The 16,967-nt window shown below is 46.9% G+C and overlaps 1 protein-coding gene across 1 annotated transcript in view; it reads right to left on the reverse strand.

The window, feature by feature from the left end:
* Window positions 1–13,854, reverse strand: part of LOC139400772 (sperm-associated antigen 1A-like) — a gene marked incomplete at its 3' end in the record, with an annotated part of 19,339 nt that extends 5,485 nt beyond the window's left edge. The window contains exons 1-2 of the mRNA XM_071145419.1: window positions 13,437–13,854; window positions 2,123–2,222 (exon numbers count right to left, since the gene is read on the reverse strand). Coding sequence (XP_071001520.1) covers window positions 2,123–2,222; window positions 13,437–13,803 — 467 coding nt within the window. The remainder of the gene's footprint in view (window positions 1–2,122; window positions 2,223–13,436) is intronic.
* Window positions 13,855–16,967: the final 3,113 nt, after the last annotated feature.

Genomic DNA, 16,967 nt, shown 5'->3' on the forward strand with positions numbered 1-16,967 from the left:
CAGCCAAGCCTCCTCTATGGTTTCAACCAGACCAGACCAGCCAAGCCTCCTCTATGGTTTCAACCAGACCAGCCAAGCCTCCAATTGGTTACAACCAGACCAACCAGACCAACCAGACCAACCAAGCCTCCTCTATGGTTTCAACCAGACCAACCAAGCCTCCTCTATGGTTTCAACCAGACCAACCAGACCAACCAGACCAACCAGACCAGCCAAGCCTCCTCTATGGTTTCAACCAGACCAGCCAAGCCTCCTCTATGGTTTCAACCAGACCAGCCAAGCCTCCTCTATGGTTTCAACCAGACCAACCAAGCCTCCTCTATGGTTTCAACCAGACCAGCCAAGCCTCCTCTATGGTTTCAACCAGACCAGCCAAGCCTCCTCTATGGTTTCAACCAGACCAGCCAAGCCTCCTCTATGGTTTCAACCAGACCAACCAAGCCTCCTCTATGGTTTCAACCAGACCAACCAGACCAACCAGACCAGCCAAGCCTCCTCTATGGTTTCAACCAGACCAACCAAGCCTCCTCTATGGTTTCAACCAGACCAACCAAGCCTCACTCTATGGGTTCAACCAGACCAACAAGGCCTCCTCTATAGTGTTGTCTCCTCCAGAACTTCCCTAGTTTAACTGCTGTAATTACTGATTGGCTGGATCCAGATGTGACAGGGGTGGGGGGGTATACTGTTTAACCTCTGCTGTCACTACTGATTGGCTGGATCCAGATGTGACAGGGGGGTATACTGTTTAACCTCTGCTGTCACTACTGATTGGCTGGATCCAGATGTGACAGGTGTGGGTATACTGTTTAACCTCATCTGGATCCAGCCAATCAGTAGTGACAGCAGTGACAGGGGGGGGTATACTGTTTAACCTCTGCTGTCACTACTGATTGGCTGGATCCAGATGTGACAGGGGGGGTATACTGTTTAACCTCTGCTGTAACTACTGATTGGCTGGATCCAGATGTGACAGGGGGGGTATACTGTTTAGCCTCTGCTGTCACTACTGATTGGCTGGATCCAGATGTGACAGGGGGGGTATACTGTTTAACCTCTGCTGTCACTACTGATTGGCTGGATCCAGATGTGACATCTGTTTAGCCTCTGCTGTAATTACTGATTGGCTGGATCCAGATGTGACAGGGGGGGGGGGGTATACTGTTTAGCCTCTGCTGTAACTCTCTCTGTTCCTTTTCACTAAGGACCAGGGCACTATATAGGGAATAGACTGGTCCCTGTGGTCTGCAGTAGGGCACTATATAGGAATAGACTGGTCCCTGTAGTCTGCAGTAGGGCACTATATAGGAATAGACTGGTCCCTGTAGTCTGCAGTAGGGCACTATATAGGGAATAGACTGGTCCCTGTGGTCTGCAGTAGGGCACTATATAGGAATAGACTGGTCCCTGTGGTCTGCAGTAGGGCACTATATAGGAATAGACTGGTCCCTGTAGTCTGCAGTAGGGCAGCCTAATGGTTACAGCGTTGGACTAGTAACCGAAAGGTTGCAAGTTCAAACCCCCGAGCTGACAAGGTACAAATCTGTCGTTCTGCCCCTGAACAGGCAGTTAACCCACTGTTCCTAGGCCGTCATTGAAAATAAGAATTTGTTCTTAACTGACTTGCCCTAGTTAAATAAAGGTAAAATTAAAAATGTATATAATCATGTCTATAATCAAGTCTATAATAATGTTTATGTCTATAATAATGTTTATGTCTATAATAATGTTTATGTCTATAATAATGTTTATGTCTATAATAATGTTTATGTCTATAATAATGTTTATGTCTATAATAATGTTTATGTCTATAATAATGTTTATGTCTATAATAATGTTTATGTCTATAATAATGTTTATGTCTATAATAATGTTTATGTCTATAATAATGTTTATGTCTATAATAATGTTTATGTCTATAATAATGTTTATGTCTATAATAATGTTTGTCTATAATGATGTCTATAAAAGCATATATAATAATGTCTGTAATGTCTATAATAACGTATATAATAACGTCTATAATCATTTCTATAATGTCTATAATGTCTGATAATGTATATGTCTATGCTAATGTATATAATGTCTATGATAATGTATAGTTGTTGAGGGAGGGTCTCACCTGGTGCAGTCCTGTATACACTCAGAGCTGTTTCCATCTTTCAGGTAGCAGGCTGCTCTGTTAGAGTAGAGCACACACAGGTCCTCAGGACTGTCCAATCCTATAAACCAGACACAGAGACATTATTACACAGGTCCTCAGGACTGTCCAATCCTATCAACCAGACACAGAGACAGACATTATTACACAGGTCCTCAGGACTGTCCAATCCTATCAACCAGACACAGAGACAGACATTATTACACAGGTCCTCAGGACTGTCCAATCCTATAAACCAGACACAGAGACATTATTACACAGGTCCTCAGGACTGTCCAATCCTATCAACCAGACACAGAGACAGACATTATTACACAGGTCCTCAGGACTGTCCAATCCTATCAACCAGACACAGAGACATTATTACACAGGTCCTCAGGACTGTCCAATCCTATCAACCAGACACAGAGACAGACATTATTACACAGGTCCTCAGGACTGTCCAATCCTACCAGCCAGACACAGAGACATTATTACACAGGTCCTCAGGACTGTCCAATCCTATCAACCAGACACAGAGACAGACATTATTACACAGGTCCTCAGGGCTGTCCAATCCTATCAACCAGACACAGAGACATTATTACTCAGACAGTCAAGTTGTAACCTCCATCGTGGGGCTGTAGTGGTCAGTCCGAGTGGGCTGTCGATACGGAGCGTGCTGTTGCCTGCTAGTATGAATCATTGATAAAGGTCTGAGGTGAGGATAATGAGGAAGGCCTTTTGTACCACAGTATGAAAGTAGTAGTTGAATGTGCCCCTGGGTTCTGGGTGAGGATAATGAGGAAGGGCTTTTGTACCACAGTATGAAAGTAGTAGTTGAATGTGCCCCTGGGTTCTGGGTGTGAGACGGACTGGGCATGTTGAAACACAGGAGGGGATTCTAATGAAAACAAACCAAGGCAGGATGTTAAATAAGGAGGCCTGTACTGGGATCAGACGTTAGGAATACACTGTTATAATGTGACTTCCAGAGGCCTGTACTGGGATCAGACGTTAGGAATACACTGTTATAATGTGACTTCCAGAGGCCTGTACTGGGATCAGACGTTAGGAATACACTGTTATAATGTGACTTCCAGAGGCCTGTACTGGGATCAGACGTTAGGAATACACTGTTATAATGTGACTTCTAGAGGCCTGTACTGGGATCAGATGTTAGGTGTTTACGGTTATAATGTCACAATGACATAGTCTCCTCTGTATGTTTAAACACTGTCTGTGGTCTCACCAGATCTGACTCATTCCCAGCTGACTTCCTACATACAGTACATTCCTAACCTGGTTGGACCAAATGCTTTACAGGAAGTGGAATGTGGTATCTGTTCAACTATGTTAATAACTATGGCAGGTCTAGTCTCTGGCCTGCTGCTACTACGGCTGGTGGAAAAGCCTGTCTGGACACATCGGGAGACGCTTCAGTTCCACTGCCTGGGAGACATTTCTCAACGACGACAGAGTGTTTCACTGGGAGACATGTCTCCCTACAGAGTGTTTCACTGGGAGACATTTCTCCCTACAGAGTGTCTCACTGTGACATTTCTCCCTACAGAGCGTCTCACTGGGAGACACGTCTCCCTACAGAGCGTCTCACTGTGACATGTCTCCCTACAGAGCGTCTCACTGTGACACATGTCTCCCTACAGAGTGTCTCACTGTGACATTTTCCCCTACAGAGCGTCTCACTGTGACATTTCTCCCTACAGAGCGTCTCACTGGGAGACATGTCTCCCTACAGAGCGTCTCACTGTGACATGTCTCCCTACAGAGCGTCTCACTGTGACACATGTCTCCCTACAGAGTGTCTCACTGTGACATTTCCCCCTACAGAGTGTCTCACTGTGACATGTCTCCCTACAGAGCGTCTCACTGTGACATTTCTCCCTACAGAGCGTCTCACTGTGACATGTCTCCCTACAGAGCGTTATCCAGGGCCGCCCTCCTCCTAGAAGGAACTTCCTGTGTGTGGTAGGAGGTAAAGGCATGTGACTCCCAGTGACATCATCACTCTTTCATTTAGTCAGCGTCGCGGACGGACTGTGTGATATTAGATTGCTTCTTGTGTAAATATTTTCTGTCTGGATTTTAATGATTTGTTACGGACGGACGGACGGACAGACAGAAAATAAATTGTCAATTGACCACAAAATTAACCTTTTGCAGTCACCGGACATTAAACCCATTGATAACCTGTGGTTTGACAATGAAGGATATCAAGGATCTGGAAAGATTATGTACGGAGGACGGACGGACGGACAGACAGACAGACATCACATAGGAGGGACTTGGTAGACAGACAGACAGACATCACATAGGAGGGACTTGGTAGACAGACAGACAGATAGACATCACATATGAGGGGCTTGGTAGACAGACAGACAGACAGACAGGTAGACATCACATAGGAGGGGCTTGGTAGACAGACCGACAGATAGACATCACATAGGAGGGGCTTGGTAGAGAGACAGACAGATAGACATCACATAGGAGGGGCTTGGTAGACAGACAGACAGACAGACATCACATAGGAGGGGCTTGGTAGAGAGACAGACAGATAGACATCACATAGGAGGGGCTTGGTAGACAGACAGACAGACAGACATCACATAGGAGGGGCTTGGTAGACAGACAGACATCACATAGGAGGGGCTTGGTAGAGAGACAGACATCACATAGAAGGGACTTGGTAGACAGACAGACAGACAGACAGACAGACATCACATAGGAGGGGCTTGGTAGACAGACCGACAGATAGACATCACATAGGAGGGGCTTGGTAGACAGACAGACAGACAGACAGGTAGACATCACATAGGAGGGGCTTGGTAGAGAGACAGACATCACATAGGAGGGACTTGGTAGACAGACAGACAGACAGACATCACATAGGAGGGGCTTGGTAGACAGACAGACAGATAGACATCACATAGGAGGGGCTTGGTAGACAGACAGACAGACAGGTAGACATCACATAGAAGGGGCTTGGTAGACAGACAGACAGATTGAAATCACATAGGAGGGACTTGGTAGAGAGACAGACATCACATAGGAGGGACTTGGTAGAGAGACAGACATCACATAGGAGGGGCTTGGTAGAGAGACAGACAGACAGACATCACATAGGAGGGGCTTGGTAGACAGACAGACAGATAGACAGGTAGACATCACATAGGAGGGGCTTGGTAGACAGACAGACAGATTGAAATCACATAGGAGGGACTTGGTAGAGAGACAGACATCACATAGGAGGGACTTGGTAGAGAGACAGACATCACATAGGAGGGGCTTGGTAGAGAGACAGACATCACATAGGAGGGGCTTGGTAGAGAGAGACCGATAGACATCACACAGGAGGGGCTTGGTAGACAGACAGACAGACAGACAGACAGACAGACAGACAGACGTCACATAGGAGGGGCTTGGTAGACAGACAGAAGACAGACAGACCGACAGACAGGTCACATCATGACACCAAACAGCATTAATAACCCTGCATTATACTGTGTATGACAGCAGTAATAACCCTGCATTATACTGTGTATGACAGCATTAATAACCCTGCATTATACTGTGTATGACAGCATGAATAACCCTGCATTATACTGTGTATGACAGCAGTAATTATACATTATACTGTGTATGACAGTAGTAACTATACATTATACTGTGTATGACAGCAGTAATTATACATTATACTGTGTATGACAGCATTAATAACCCTGCATTATACTGTGTATGACAGCAGTAATTATACATTATACTGTGTATGACAGCATTAATAACCCTGCATTATACTGTGTATGACAGCAGTAATTATACATTATACTGTGTATGACAGCAGTAACTATACATTATACTGTGTATGACAGCATTAATAACCCTGCATTATACTGTGTATGACAGCAGTAATTATACATTATACTGTGTATGACAGCAGTAACTATACATTATACTGTGTATGACAGCAGTAATTATATATTATACTGTGTATGACAGCATTAATAACCCTGCATTATACTGTGTATGACAGCAGTAACTATACATTATACTGTGTATGACAGCAGTAATTATACATTATACTGTGTATGACAGCAGTAATTATATATTATACTGTGTATGACAGCATTAATAACCCTGCATTATACTGTGTATGACAGCATTAATAACCCTGCATTATACTGTGTATGACAGCAGTAACTATACATTATACTGTGTATGACAGCATTAATAACCCTGCATTATACTGTGTATGACAGCAGTAATTATACATTATACTGTGTATGACAGCAGTAACTATACATTATACTGTGTATGACAGCAGTAATTATATATTATACTGTGTATGACAGCATTAATAACCCTGCATTATACTGTGTATGACAGCATTAATAACCCTGCATTATACTGTGTATGACAGCAGTAACTATACATTATACTGTGTATGACAGCAGTAACTATACATTATACTGTGTATGACAGCAGTAATTATACATTATACTGTGTATGACAGCAGTAATTATATATTATACTGTGTATGACAGCATTAATAACCCTGCATTATACTGTGTATGACAGCATTAATAACCCTGCATTATACTGTGTATGACAGCAGTAACTATACATTATACTGTGTATGACAGCAGTAACTATACATTATACTGTGTATGACAGCAGTAATTATACATTATACTGTGTATGACAGCAGTAATTATATATTATACTGTGTATGACAGCATTAATAACCCTGCATTATACTGTGTATGACAGCAGTAATAACCCTGCATTATACTGTGTATGACAGCAGTAATTATACATTATACTGTGTATGACAGCATTAATAACCCTGCATTATACTGTGTATGACAGCATTAATAACCCTGCATTATACTGTGTATGACAGCAGTAATAACCCTGCATTATACTGTGTATGACAGCAGTAATTATACATTATACTGTGTATGACAGCAGTAATAACCCTGCATTATACTGTGTATGACAGCAGTAATTATACATTATACTGTGTATGACAGCAGTAATTATACATTATACTGTGTATGACAGCAGTAACTATACATTATACTGTGTATGACAGCAGTAATTATACATTATACTGTGTATGACAGCAGTAACTATACATTATACTGTGTATGACAGCAGTAACTATACATTATACTGTGTATGACAGCAGTAACTATACATTATACTGTGTATGACAGCAGTAATGATACATTATACTGTGTATGACAGCAGTAACTGTGAAAGGCCTCAGTGTATCACATGATGTTCAGTCACTTTCACAGACTAGTGGTGATAGTGGTGGAGAGGAACGAGGAGAGAACAGATTGATGGAGAGGAGAGATTTATTTATAAAGCCCTTCTTACATCAGCCCATGTCACAAAGTGCTGTACAGAAACCCAGCCTAAAACCCCAAACAGCAAGGAATGCAGGTGTAGAAGCAAGGTGGCTTGGAAAAACTCACTAGAAAGGCCAGGACCTAGGAAGAAACCTAGACAGATGAGGAGAGAAGAGGAGAGATTGATGGGAAGGAGAGGAGAGAGAAGAGGAGAGTGATGAGGAGAGGAGAGGAGAGAGTGATGAGGAGAGGAGAGGAGAGAGTGATGAGGAGAGAGGAGAGTGATGGAGAGAGGAGAGAGCGATGAGGAGAGGAGAGAGTGATGAGGAGAGGAGAGAATGATGAAGAGAGAGTGAGGAGAGAGGAGAATGTGATGAGGAGAGGAGAGAGTGGTGAGGAGAGGAGAGAGTGGTGAGGAGAGGAGAGAGTGGTGAGGAGAGGAGAATGTGATGAGGAGAGGAGAGAGTGATGAGGAGAGGAGAGAATGATGAAGAGAGAGTGATGAGGAGAGAGGAGAATGTGATGAGGAGAAAAGAGAGTGATGAGGAGAGGAGAGAGTGATGAGGAGAGGAGAGAATGATGAAGAGAGAGTGATGAGGAGAGAGGAGAATGTGATGAGGAGAGGAGAGAGTGATGAGGAGAGAATGATGAAGAGAGAGTGATGAGGAGAGAGGAGAATGTGATGAGGAGAGGAGAGAGTGGTGAGGAGAGGAGATTGTGATGAGGAGAGTGGTGAGGAGAGGAGAATGTGATGAGGAGAGAGTAGAATGTGATGAGGAGAGGAGAGAGGAGAATGTGATGAGGAGAGAAGTGTGATGAGGAGAGAGTGATGAGGAGAGGAGAGTGATGAAGAGAGAGTGATGAGGAGAGAGTGATGAAGAGAGGAGAGAGTGATGAGGAGAGAGTGATGAGGAGAGAGTGATGAGGAGAGGAGAGTGATGAGGAGAGAGATGAAACGAGAGTGATGAGGAGAGGAGTGATGAAGAGAGTGATGAGGAGTGTGATGAGGAGAGAGTGATGAAGATAGAGTGATGAGGAGAGGAGTGTGATGAGGAGAGGAGAGAGTGATGAAGAGAGAGTGATGAGGAGAGGAGAGTGATGAGTAGAGGAGAGAGTGATGAGAGGAGAGTGATGAGTAGAGGAGAGAGTGATGAAGAGAGAGTGATGAGGAGAGGAGTGTGATGAGGAGAGAGTGATGAGGAGAGAGAAGAGGAGAGATTGATGGGAAGGAGAGGAGAGAGTAAATAATGTTATCATATTACTCCAGTGCTAGCCTCCCTACACTGGCTTCCTGTCAAGGCAAGGGCTGATTTCAAGGTTTTACTGCTAACCTACAAAGTACGCTACGGTCACAAGACGCAAGCCTCCTAATTGTCCCTAGAATTTCTAAGCAAACAGCTGGAGGCAGGGCTTTCTCCTATAGAGCTCCATTTTTATGGAACGGTCTGCCTACCCATGTAAGAGACGCATACTCGGTCTCAACCTTTAAGTCTTTACTGAAGACTCATCTCTTCAGTGGGTCATATGATTGAGTGTAGTCTGGTCCAGGAGTGTGAAGGTGAACGCAAAGGCTCTGTAGCAACGAACCGCCCTTGCTGTCTCTGCCTGGCCAGTTCCCCTCTCTCCACTGGGATTCTCTGCCTCTCACCCTATTACAGGGGCTGAATCACTGGCTTACTGGTGCTCTTCCATGCCGTCCCTAGGAGGGGTGTGTCACTTGAGTGGGTTGAGTCAGTGACGTGATCTTCCTGTCTGGGTTGGTGCCCCCCCTTGGGTTGTGCCGTGGCAGAGATCTTCGTGGGCTATACTCGGCCTTGTCTCAGGATGGTAAGTTGGTGGTTGAAGAAATCCCTCTAGTGGTGTGGGGGCTGTGCTTTGGTGGTGGGGTGGGGTTATATCCTGCCTGTTTGGCCCTGTCCGGGGGTATCATCGGATCGGGCCACAGTGTCTCCTGACCCCTCCTGCCTCAGCCTCCAGTATTTATGCTGCAGTAGTTTATGTGTCGGGGGGCAAGGGTCAGTCTGTTATATCTGGAGTAATTCTCCTGTCTTATCCGGTGTCCTGTGTGAATTTAAGTATGCTCTCTCTAATTCTCTCTCTCTTCTCTCGGAGGACCTGAGCCCTAGGACCATGCCTCAGGACTACCTGGCCTGATGACTCCTTGCTGTTCCCAGTCCATCTGGTCGTGCTGCTGCTCTAGTTTCAACTGTTCTGCCTGCGACTATGGAACCCTGACCTGTTCACCGGACGTGCTACCTGTCCCGGACCTGCTGTTTTCAACTCTCTCTCTCTCTTTCTACCGTACCTGCTGTCTCTAACTCTGAATGATCGGCTATGAAAAGCCAACTGACATTTACTCCTGAGGTGTCAAAGCCTGGTTCCTCTCTAGGTTTCTTCCTAGGTTCTGGCCTTTCTAGTGAGTTTTTCCAAGCCACCGTGCTTCTACACCTGCATTGCTTGCTGTTTGGGGTTTTAGGCTGGGTTTCTGTACAGCACTTTGTGACATCAGCTGATGTAAGAAGGGCTTTATAAATACATGTGATTGAGTGATGGGAAGGAGAGACTGATGGAGAGGAGAGAGTAATGGGAAGGAGAAGAGAGGAGAGAGTGATGAAAAGGAGAGGAGAGATAAAGTGGATGGTTCTCACAGCAGTTTCTTTAGTCAGTCAGAGGAGATTTACTACTGCAGTCAGTCTGTCAGTCAGTCAGTCAGTCAGCCAGTCAGTCAGCCAGTCAGTCAGTCAGCCAGTCAGTCAGCCAGTCAGTCAGTCAGTCAGTCAGAGGAGATTTACTACTGCAGTCAGTCTGTCAGTCAGTCAGTCAGTCCGTCAGTCAGTCAGCCAGTCAGTCAGCCAGTCAGCCAGTCAGTCAGTCAGTCAGCCAGTCAGCCAGTCAGTCAGTCAGTCAGTCAGAGGAGATTTACTACTGCAGTCAGCCAGTCAGCCAGTCAGTCAGCCAGTCAGCCAGTCAGTCAGCCAGTCAGTCAGTCAGCCAGTCAGTCAGTCAGTCAGCCAGTCAGCCAGTCAGTCAGCCAGTCAGCCAGTCAGTCAGTCAGCCAGTCAGTCAGTCAGTCAGCCAGTCAGTCAGTCAGAGGAGATTTACTACTGCAGTCAGCCAGTCAGCCAGTCAGCCAGTCAGTCAGCCAGTCAGCCAGTCAGTCAGTCAGTCAGTCAGCCAGTCAGTCAGCCAGTCAGAGGAGATTTACTACTGCAGTCAGCCAGTCAGTCAGCCAGTCAGTCAGTCAGTCAGTCAGTCAGCCAGTCAGTCAGTCAGTCAGTCAGTCAGAGGAGATTTACTACTGCAGTCAGTCAGTCAGCCAGTCAGTCAGTCAGAGGAGATTTACTACTGCAGTCAGTCAGTCAGCCAGTCAGTCAGTCAGTCGGTCAGCCAGTCAGCCAGCCAGCCAGCCAGTCAGTCAGTCAGCCAGTCAGTCAGTTCGTCCGTCGCCGCCACCCAGCACCTGTTTCAATTTGACAATAAGCGGTCAGAAGTCACGTGACCTGAGAGGAACTGAGCCCGTCTGCCTTCCTGCCTGGCAAGGGTATGGCTGAACTCCAGACAGCTAAAACAGACTCACCACACTGCCAATCACCAACCAACCACTAGTGTGATGAATCAGGATACACTGCCAGTAACCAACCAACCACTAGTGTGATGAGTCAGGATACACTGCCACTAACCAACCAACCACTAGTGTGATGAGTCAGGATACACTGCCAATAACCAACCAACCACTAGTGTGATGAGTCACTCTGCTACTCTACACCTGGATGTTGTGATGAATCAGGATACACTGCCAGTAACCAACCAACCACTAGTGTGATGAGTCACTCTGCTACTCTACACCTGGATGTTGTGATGAATCAGGATACACTGCCGTTCAAAAGTTTGGGGTCGCTTGTTTGTTTTTTTAAAGAAAAACACTTTTTTTCTGTCCATTAAAATATAATCAAATTGATCAGAAATACAGTGTAGACATTGTTAATGTTTTAAATGACTATTGTAGCTGAAGGCCAGCATCTTGGAGTCGCCTCTTCACTGTTGACGTTGAGACTGGTGTTTTGCGGGTACTATTTAATGAAGCTGCCAGTTGAGGACTTGTGAGGCGTCTGTCTGGCTATTCTTTAAAAAACAAAGACATTTCTAAGTGACCCCAAACTTTTGAACGGGAGTGTACATCTGAACTGTAATCACATCCCACCGACTGGCTAAATGCTGCTGTAATGACATCACATCCCACTGACTGGCTAAATGCTGCTGTAATGACATCACATCCCACCGACTGGCTAAATGCTGCTGTAATGACATCACATCCCACCGACTGGCTAAATGCTGCTGTAATGACATGTTATGAAATCACATCACACCGACTGGCTAAATGCTGCTGTAATGACATCACATCACACCGACTGGCTAAATGCTGCTGTAATGACATCACATCCCACCGACTGGCTAAATGCTGCTGTAATGACATGTTATGAAATCACATCCCACCGACTGGCTAAATGCTGCTGTAATAACATGTTATGAAATCACATCCCACCGACTGGCTAAATGCTGCTGTAATGACATCACATCCCACCGACTGGCTAAATGCTGCTGTAATGACATCACATCCCACTGACTGGCTAAATGCTGCTGTAATGACATCACATCCCACCGACTGGCTAAATGCTGCTGTAATGACATCACATCCCACCGACTGGCTAAATGCTGCTGTAATGACATGTTATGAAATCACATCACACCGACTGGCTAAATGCTGCTGTAATGACATCACATCACACCGACTGGCTAAATGCTGCTGTAATGACATCACATCCCACCGACTGGCTAAATGCTGCTGTAATGACATGTTATGAAATCACATCCCACCGACTGGCTAAATGCTGCTGTAATGACATCACATCCCACCGACTGGCTAAATGCTGCTGTAATGACATGTTATGAAATCACATCACACTGACTGGCTAAATGCTGCTGTAATAACATGTTATGAAATCACATCCCACCGACTGGCTAAATGCTGCTGTAATGACATCACATCCCACCGACTGGCTAAATGCTGCTGTAATGACATGTTATGAAATCACATCCCACCGACTGGCTAAATGCTGCTGTAATAACATGTTATGAAATCACATCCCACTGACTGGCTAAATGCTGCTGTAATGACATCACATCCCACCGACTGGCTAAATGCTGCTGTAATGACACCACATCCCACTGACTGGCTAAATGCTGCTGTAATGACATCACATCCCACCGACTGGCTAAATGCTGCTGTAATGACATCACATCCCACCGACTGGCTAAATGCTGCTGTAATGACATCACATCACACCGACTGGCTAAATGCTGCTGTAATGAAATCACATCCCACCGACTGGCTAAATGCTGCTGTAATAACATGTTATGAAATCACATCCCACTGACTGGCTAAATGCTGCTGTAATGACATCACATCCCACCGACTGGCTAAATGCTGCCGGTAATGACACCACATCCCACCGACTGGCTAAATGCTGCCGGTAATGACACGTTACACTGTCATGTGATGTGATTCAGTGAAGAGAATAACATTGCTGCTACAGAGGTTAGTTTTATTACTGCGGTATGTGCTGACCTTTGGTTTGCTGTGGGCCAATCACTGAAAGCACCAGCTGCCAATAGCAGCAAAACAACACACTGATTTAACCTTACGGAAACACGAAAGCAGTGGCATTAGTTGCTAGATTACCTACATACGGTTGTTTTTGGGGGGGAATGTCCGTGGAAAATGCCGGAAGAACACAAAACGAACATGTCATTTTGAATAGCCCGTCACACTAAGTTATTATAAATCTCAACTCTAGATGAACGAGAGTTATTAGTAAAAGCTCTGTCACGCAAGACACAACACCACAATACTGAAAACCTACCTGAGTCTGTGAAGCCCGTGATGGCCTGTGAATATTTGTCCAGCGCATCAGCAAACTGTCCATTCTTAAAGAACAGGTTTCCCTCGTTCTTGAGCCGGGCCAACGGCGGGGGCAGGGCCCCACAAGGGGCGTCAAGGTTGCTTCCGTCTCCCCCGACCGGCCTGGCTCCCTTAGAGTCCCTCCTGCCAGAGCCCTGAGCTCCGTTCCACAGACCCTTGTCCGACGTCGAATCCTGTTGGTTCACCTTGTACTTCTCTGCAATTCCTCCCCGGTTTTTCCAGTGGCTTCCGTGTGAATTGTGGTCTGTATGCGGGCTGGGGCCCCCTTCCCCTCCTCTGCCGTGGGGCTTCTTCTGAGCATTTCCCATGTCTCCCCTCTCGGCAGGAGCAGCAGCGGCACTCTCCCCTCCCACTGCCTCGCTAGGCTCAACCGGACAAGCTGCCGAGCACAGAACACACCCACAGGAAGCAGTCAGCGGTTACATCACAGTGGGGGGAGGGGTTGATAGAGTTTCAGGAAGTCTCTCTCTCTCTCTCTACCAGGCAGCCCAGCAAGCCGTTGGTGATGCAGAGGGGGAGGGGTGGAGAACAACCACACACACACAGACACACACACACACACACACTATCTGGTCTGAAGAATGTCATATTACTGAGACAGGGGCTAGGGGGGAATGGCAGATAGTCAGTAGGATGTCATATTACTGAGACAGAGGGGGGAATGGCAGATAGTCAGTAGGAGGTCATATTACTGAGACAGAGGGGGGGATGGCAGATAGTCAGTAGGATGTCATATTACTGAGACAGAGGGGGGAATGGCAGATAGTCAGTAGGAGGTCATATTACTGAGACAGGGGCTAGGGGGGATGGCAGATAGTCAGTAGGATGTCATATTACTGAGACAGGGGCTAGGGGGGGATGGCAGATAGTCAGTAGGATGTTATATTACTGAGACAGAGGGGGGAATGGCAGATAGTCAGTAGAATGTCATATTACTGAGACAGGGGCTAGGGGGGAATGGCAGATAGTCAGTAGGATGTTATATTACTGAGACAAGAGGGGGGAATGGCAGATAGTCAGTAGGATGTCATATTACTGAGACAGAGGGGGGAATGGCAGATAGTCAGCAGGAGGTCATATTACTGAGACAGAGGGGGGAATGGCAGATAGTCAGTAGGATGTCATATTACTGAGACAGAGGGGGGAATGGCAGATAGTCAGTAGGATGTTATATTACTGAGACAGAGGGGGGAATGGCAGATAGTCAGTAGGATGTTATATTACTGAGACAGAGGGGGGAATGGCAGATAGTCAGTAGGATGTCATATTACTGAGACAGAGGGGGGAATGGCAGATAGTCAGTAGGAGGTCATATTACTGAGACAGAGGGGGGAATGGCAGATAGTCAGTAGGAGGTCATATTACTGAGACAGAGGGGGGAATGGCAGATAGTCAGTAGGAGGTCATATTACTGAGACAGAGGGGGGAATGGCAGATAGTCAGTAGGATGTCATATTACTGAGACAGAGGGGGGAATGGCAGATAGTCAGTAGGAGGTCATATTACTGAGACAGAGGGGGGAATGGCAGATAGTCAGTAGGAGGTCATATTACTGAGACAGAGGGGGGAATGGCAGATAGTCAGTAGGATGTTATATTACTGAGACAGAGGGGGGAATGGCAGATAGTCAGTAGGATGTTATATTACTGAGACAGAGGGGGGAATGGCAGATAGTCAGTAGGATGTTATATTACTGAGACAGAGGGGGGAATGGCAGATAGCAGCTCATTGAGGCTTTATAGCATCCTGATCAACGCAGCCATTAGCATGAGGGATTTGACTGTTGGATTAGAGAACAAATCCCCAGTCAGGGATTTACAGTGGGGGGGGTTGAGTTAGCTACCACAGCACAGACACACAGCCAGACACTGACCCACAGCACAGACACACAGCACAGACACTGACCCACAGCACAGACACACAGTCAGACACTGACCCACAGCACAGACACACAGCCCAACACTGACCCACAGCACAGACACACAGCCAAACATTGACCCAGAGCACAGACACACAGCCAAACATTGACCCAGAGCACAGACACACAGCCCAACACTGACCCACAGCACAGACACACAGCCCAACACTGACCCACAGCACAGACACACAGCCAAACATTGACCCAGAGCACAGACACACAGCCCAACACTGACCCACAGCACAGACACACAGCCAAACACTGACCCACAGCACAGACACACAGCCAGACACTGACCCACAGCACAGACACACAGCCAGACACTGACCCACAGCACAGACACACAGCCAAACACTAACCCACAGTACAGACACACAGCACAGACACACAGCCAAACATTGACCCAGAGCACAGACACACAGCCAAACATTGCCCCAGAGCACAGACACACAGCCTAACACTGACCCACAGCACAGACACACAGCCCAACACTGACCCACAGCACAGACACACAGCCAAACACTAACCCACAGCACAGACCCACAGCACAGACACACAGCCAAACACTGACCCACAGCACAGACACACAGCCAAACACTGACCCACAGCACAGACACACAGCACAGACACACAGCCAAACACTGACCAACAGCACACATACAGCACAGACCCACAGCACAGACACACAGTACAGACACACAGCCAAACACTGACCCACAGCACAGATACACAGCACACACACAGCACAGACCCACAGCACAGACACACAGTACAGACACACAGCACAGACTCACAGCACAGACACACAGTACAGACCCACAGCCCTGACCCACAGCACTGACTCACAGAACAGACACACAGCACAGACCCACAGCACAGACCCACAGCCAGACACTGACCCACAGCACAGACACACAGCACAGACCCACAGCCAGACACTGACCCACAGCACAGACCCACAGCACTGACTCACAGCACAGACCCACAGCACAGACCCACAGCACTGACCCACAGCACAGACCCACAGCACAGACCCACAGCACAGACACACAGCACAGACACACAGCACAGACACACAGCCAGACACTGACCCACAGCACAGACCCACAGCACAGACACACAGCACAGACACACAGCACAGACCCACAGCCAGACACTGACCCACAGCACAGACCCACAGCACTGACTCACAGCACAGACCCACAGCACAGACCCACAGCACTGACCCACAGCACAGACCCACAGCACAGACACACAGTACAGACACACAGTACAGACCCACAGCACAGACCCACAGCACAGACCCACAGCAGCTCTCTGGGGTAAACCCAGACAGGTGTGGTGTTTGGAGAATGCAGCAGGCTGTCAGGTCTGTTGGGTCTTAAGGATAATGATTCTGGATCACTTAGGGAACCAGCCAGCCAACTGTACACCACAATACAGGGCCTGTGAAGCAGGCTACTCCAGGTCAACTACCATATCATTAAAAACCAACTGGTGATCTCCAGGACTGGGCTGGAGGTCAGTCACTTCTAACTGGTGGTCTCCAGGACT

The sequence above is a fragment of the Oncorhynchus clarkii genome, unplaced genomic scaffold, assembly GCF_045791955.1.
Source record: "Oncorhynchus clarkii lewisi isolate Uvic-CL-2024 unplaced genomic scaffold, UVic_Ocla_1.0 unplaced_contig_6322_pilon_pilon, whole genome shotgun sequence".
NCBI classification, from domain to species: Eukaryota; Metazoa; Chordata; class Actinopteri; order Salmoniformes; family Salmonidae; genus Oncorhynchus; species Oncorhynchus clarkii.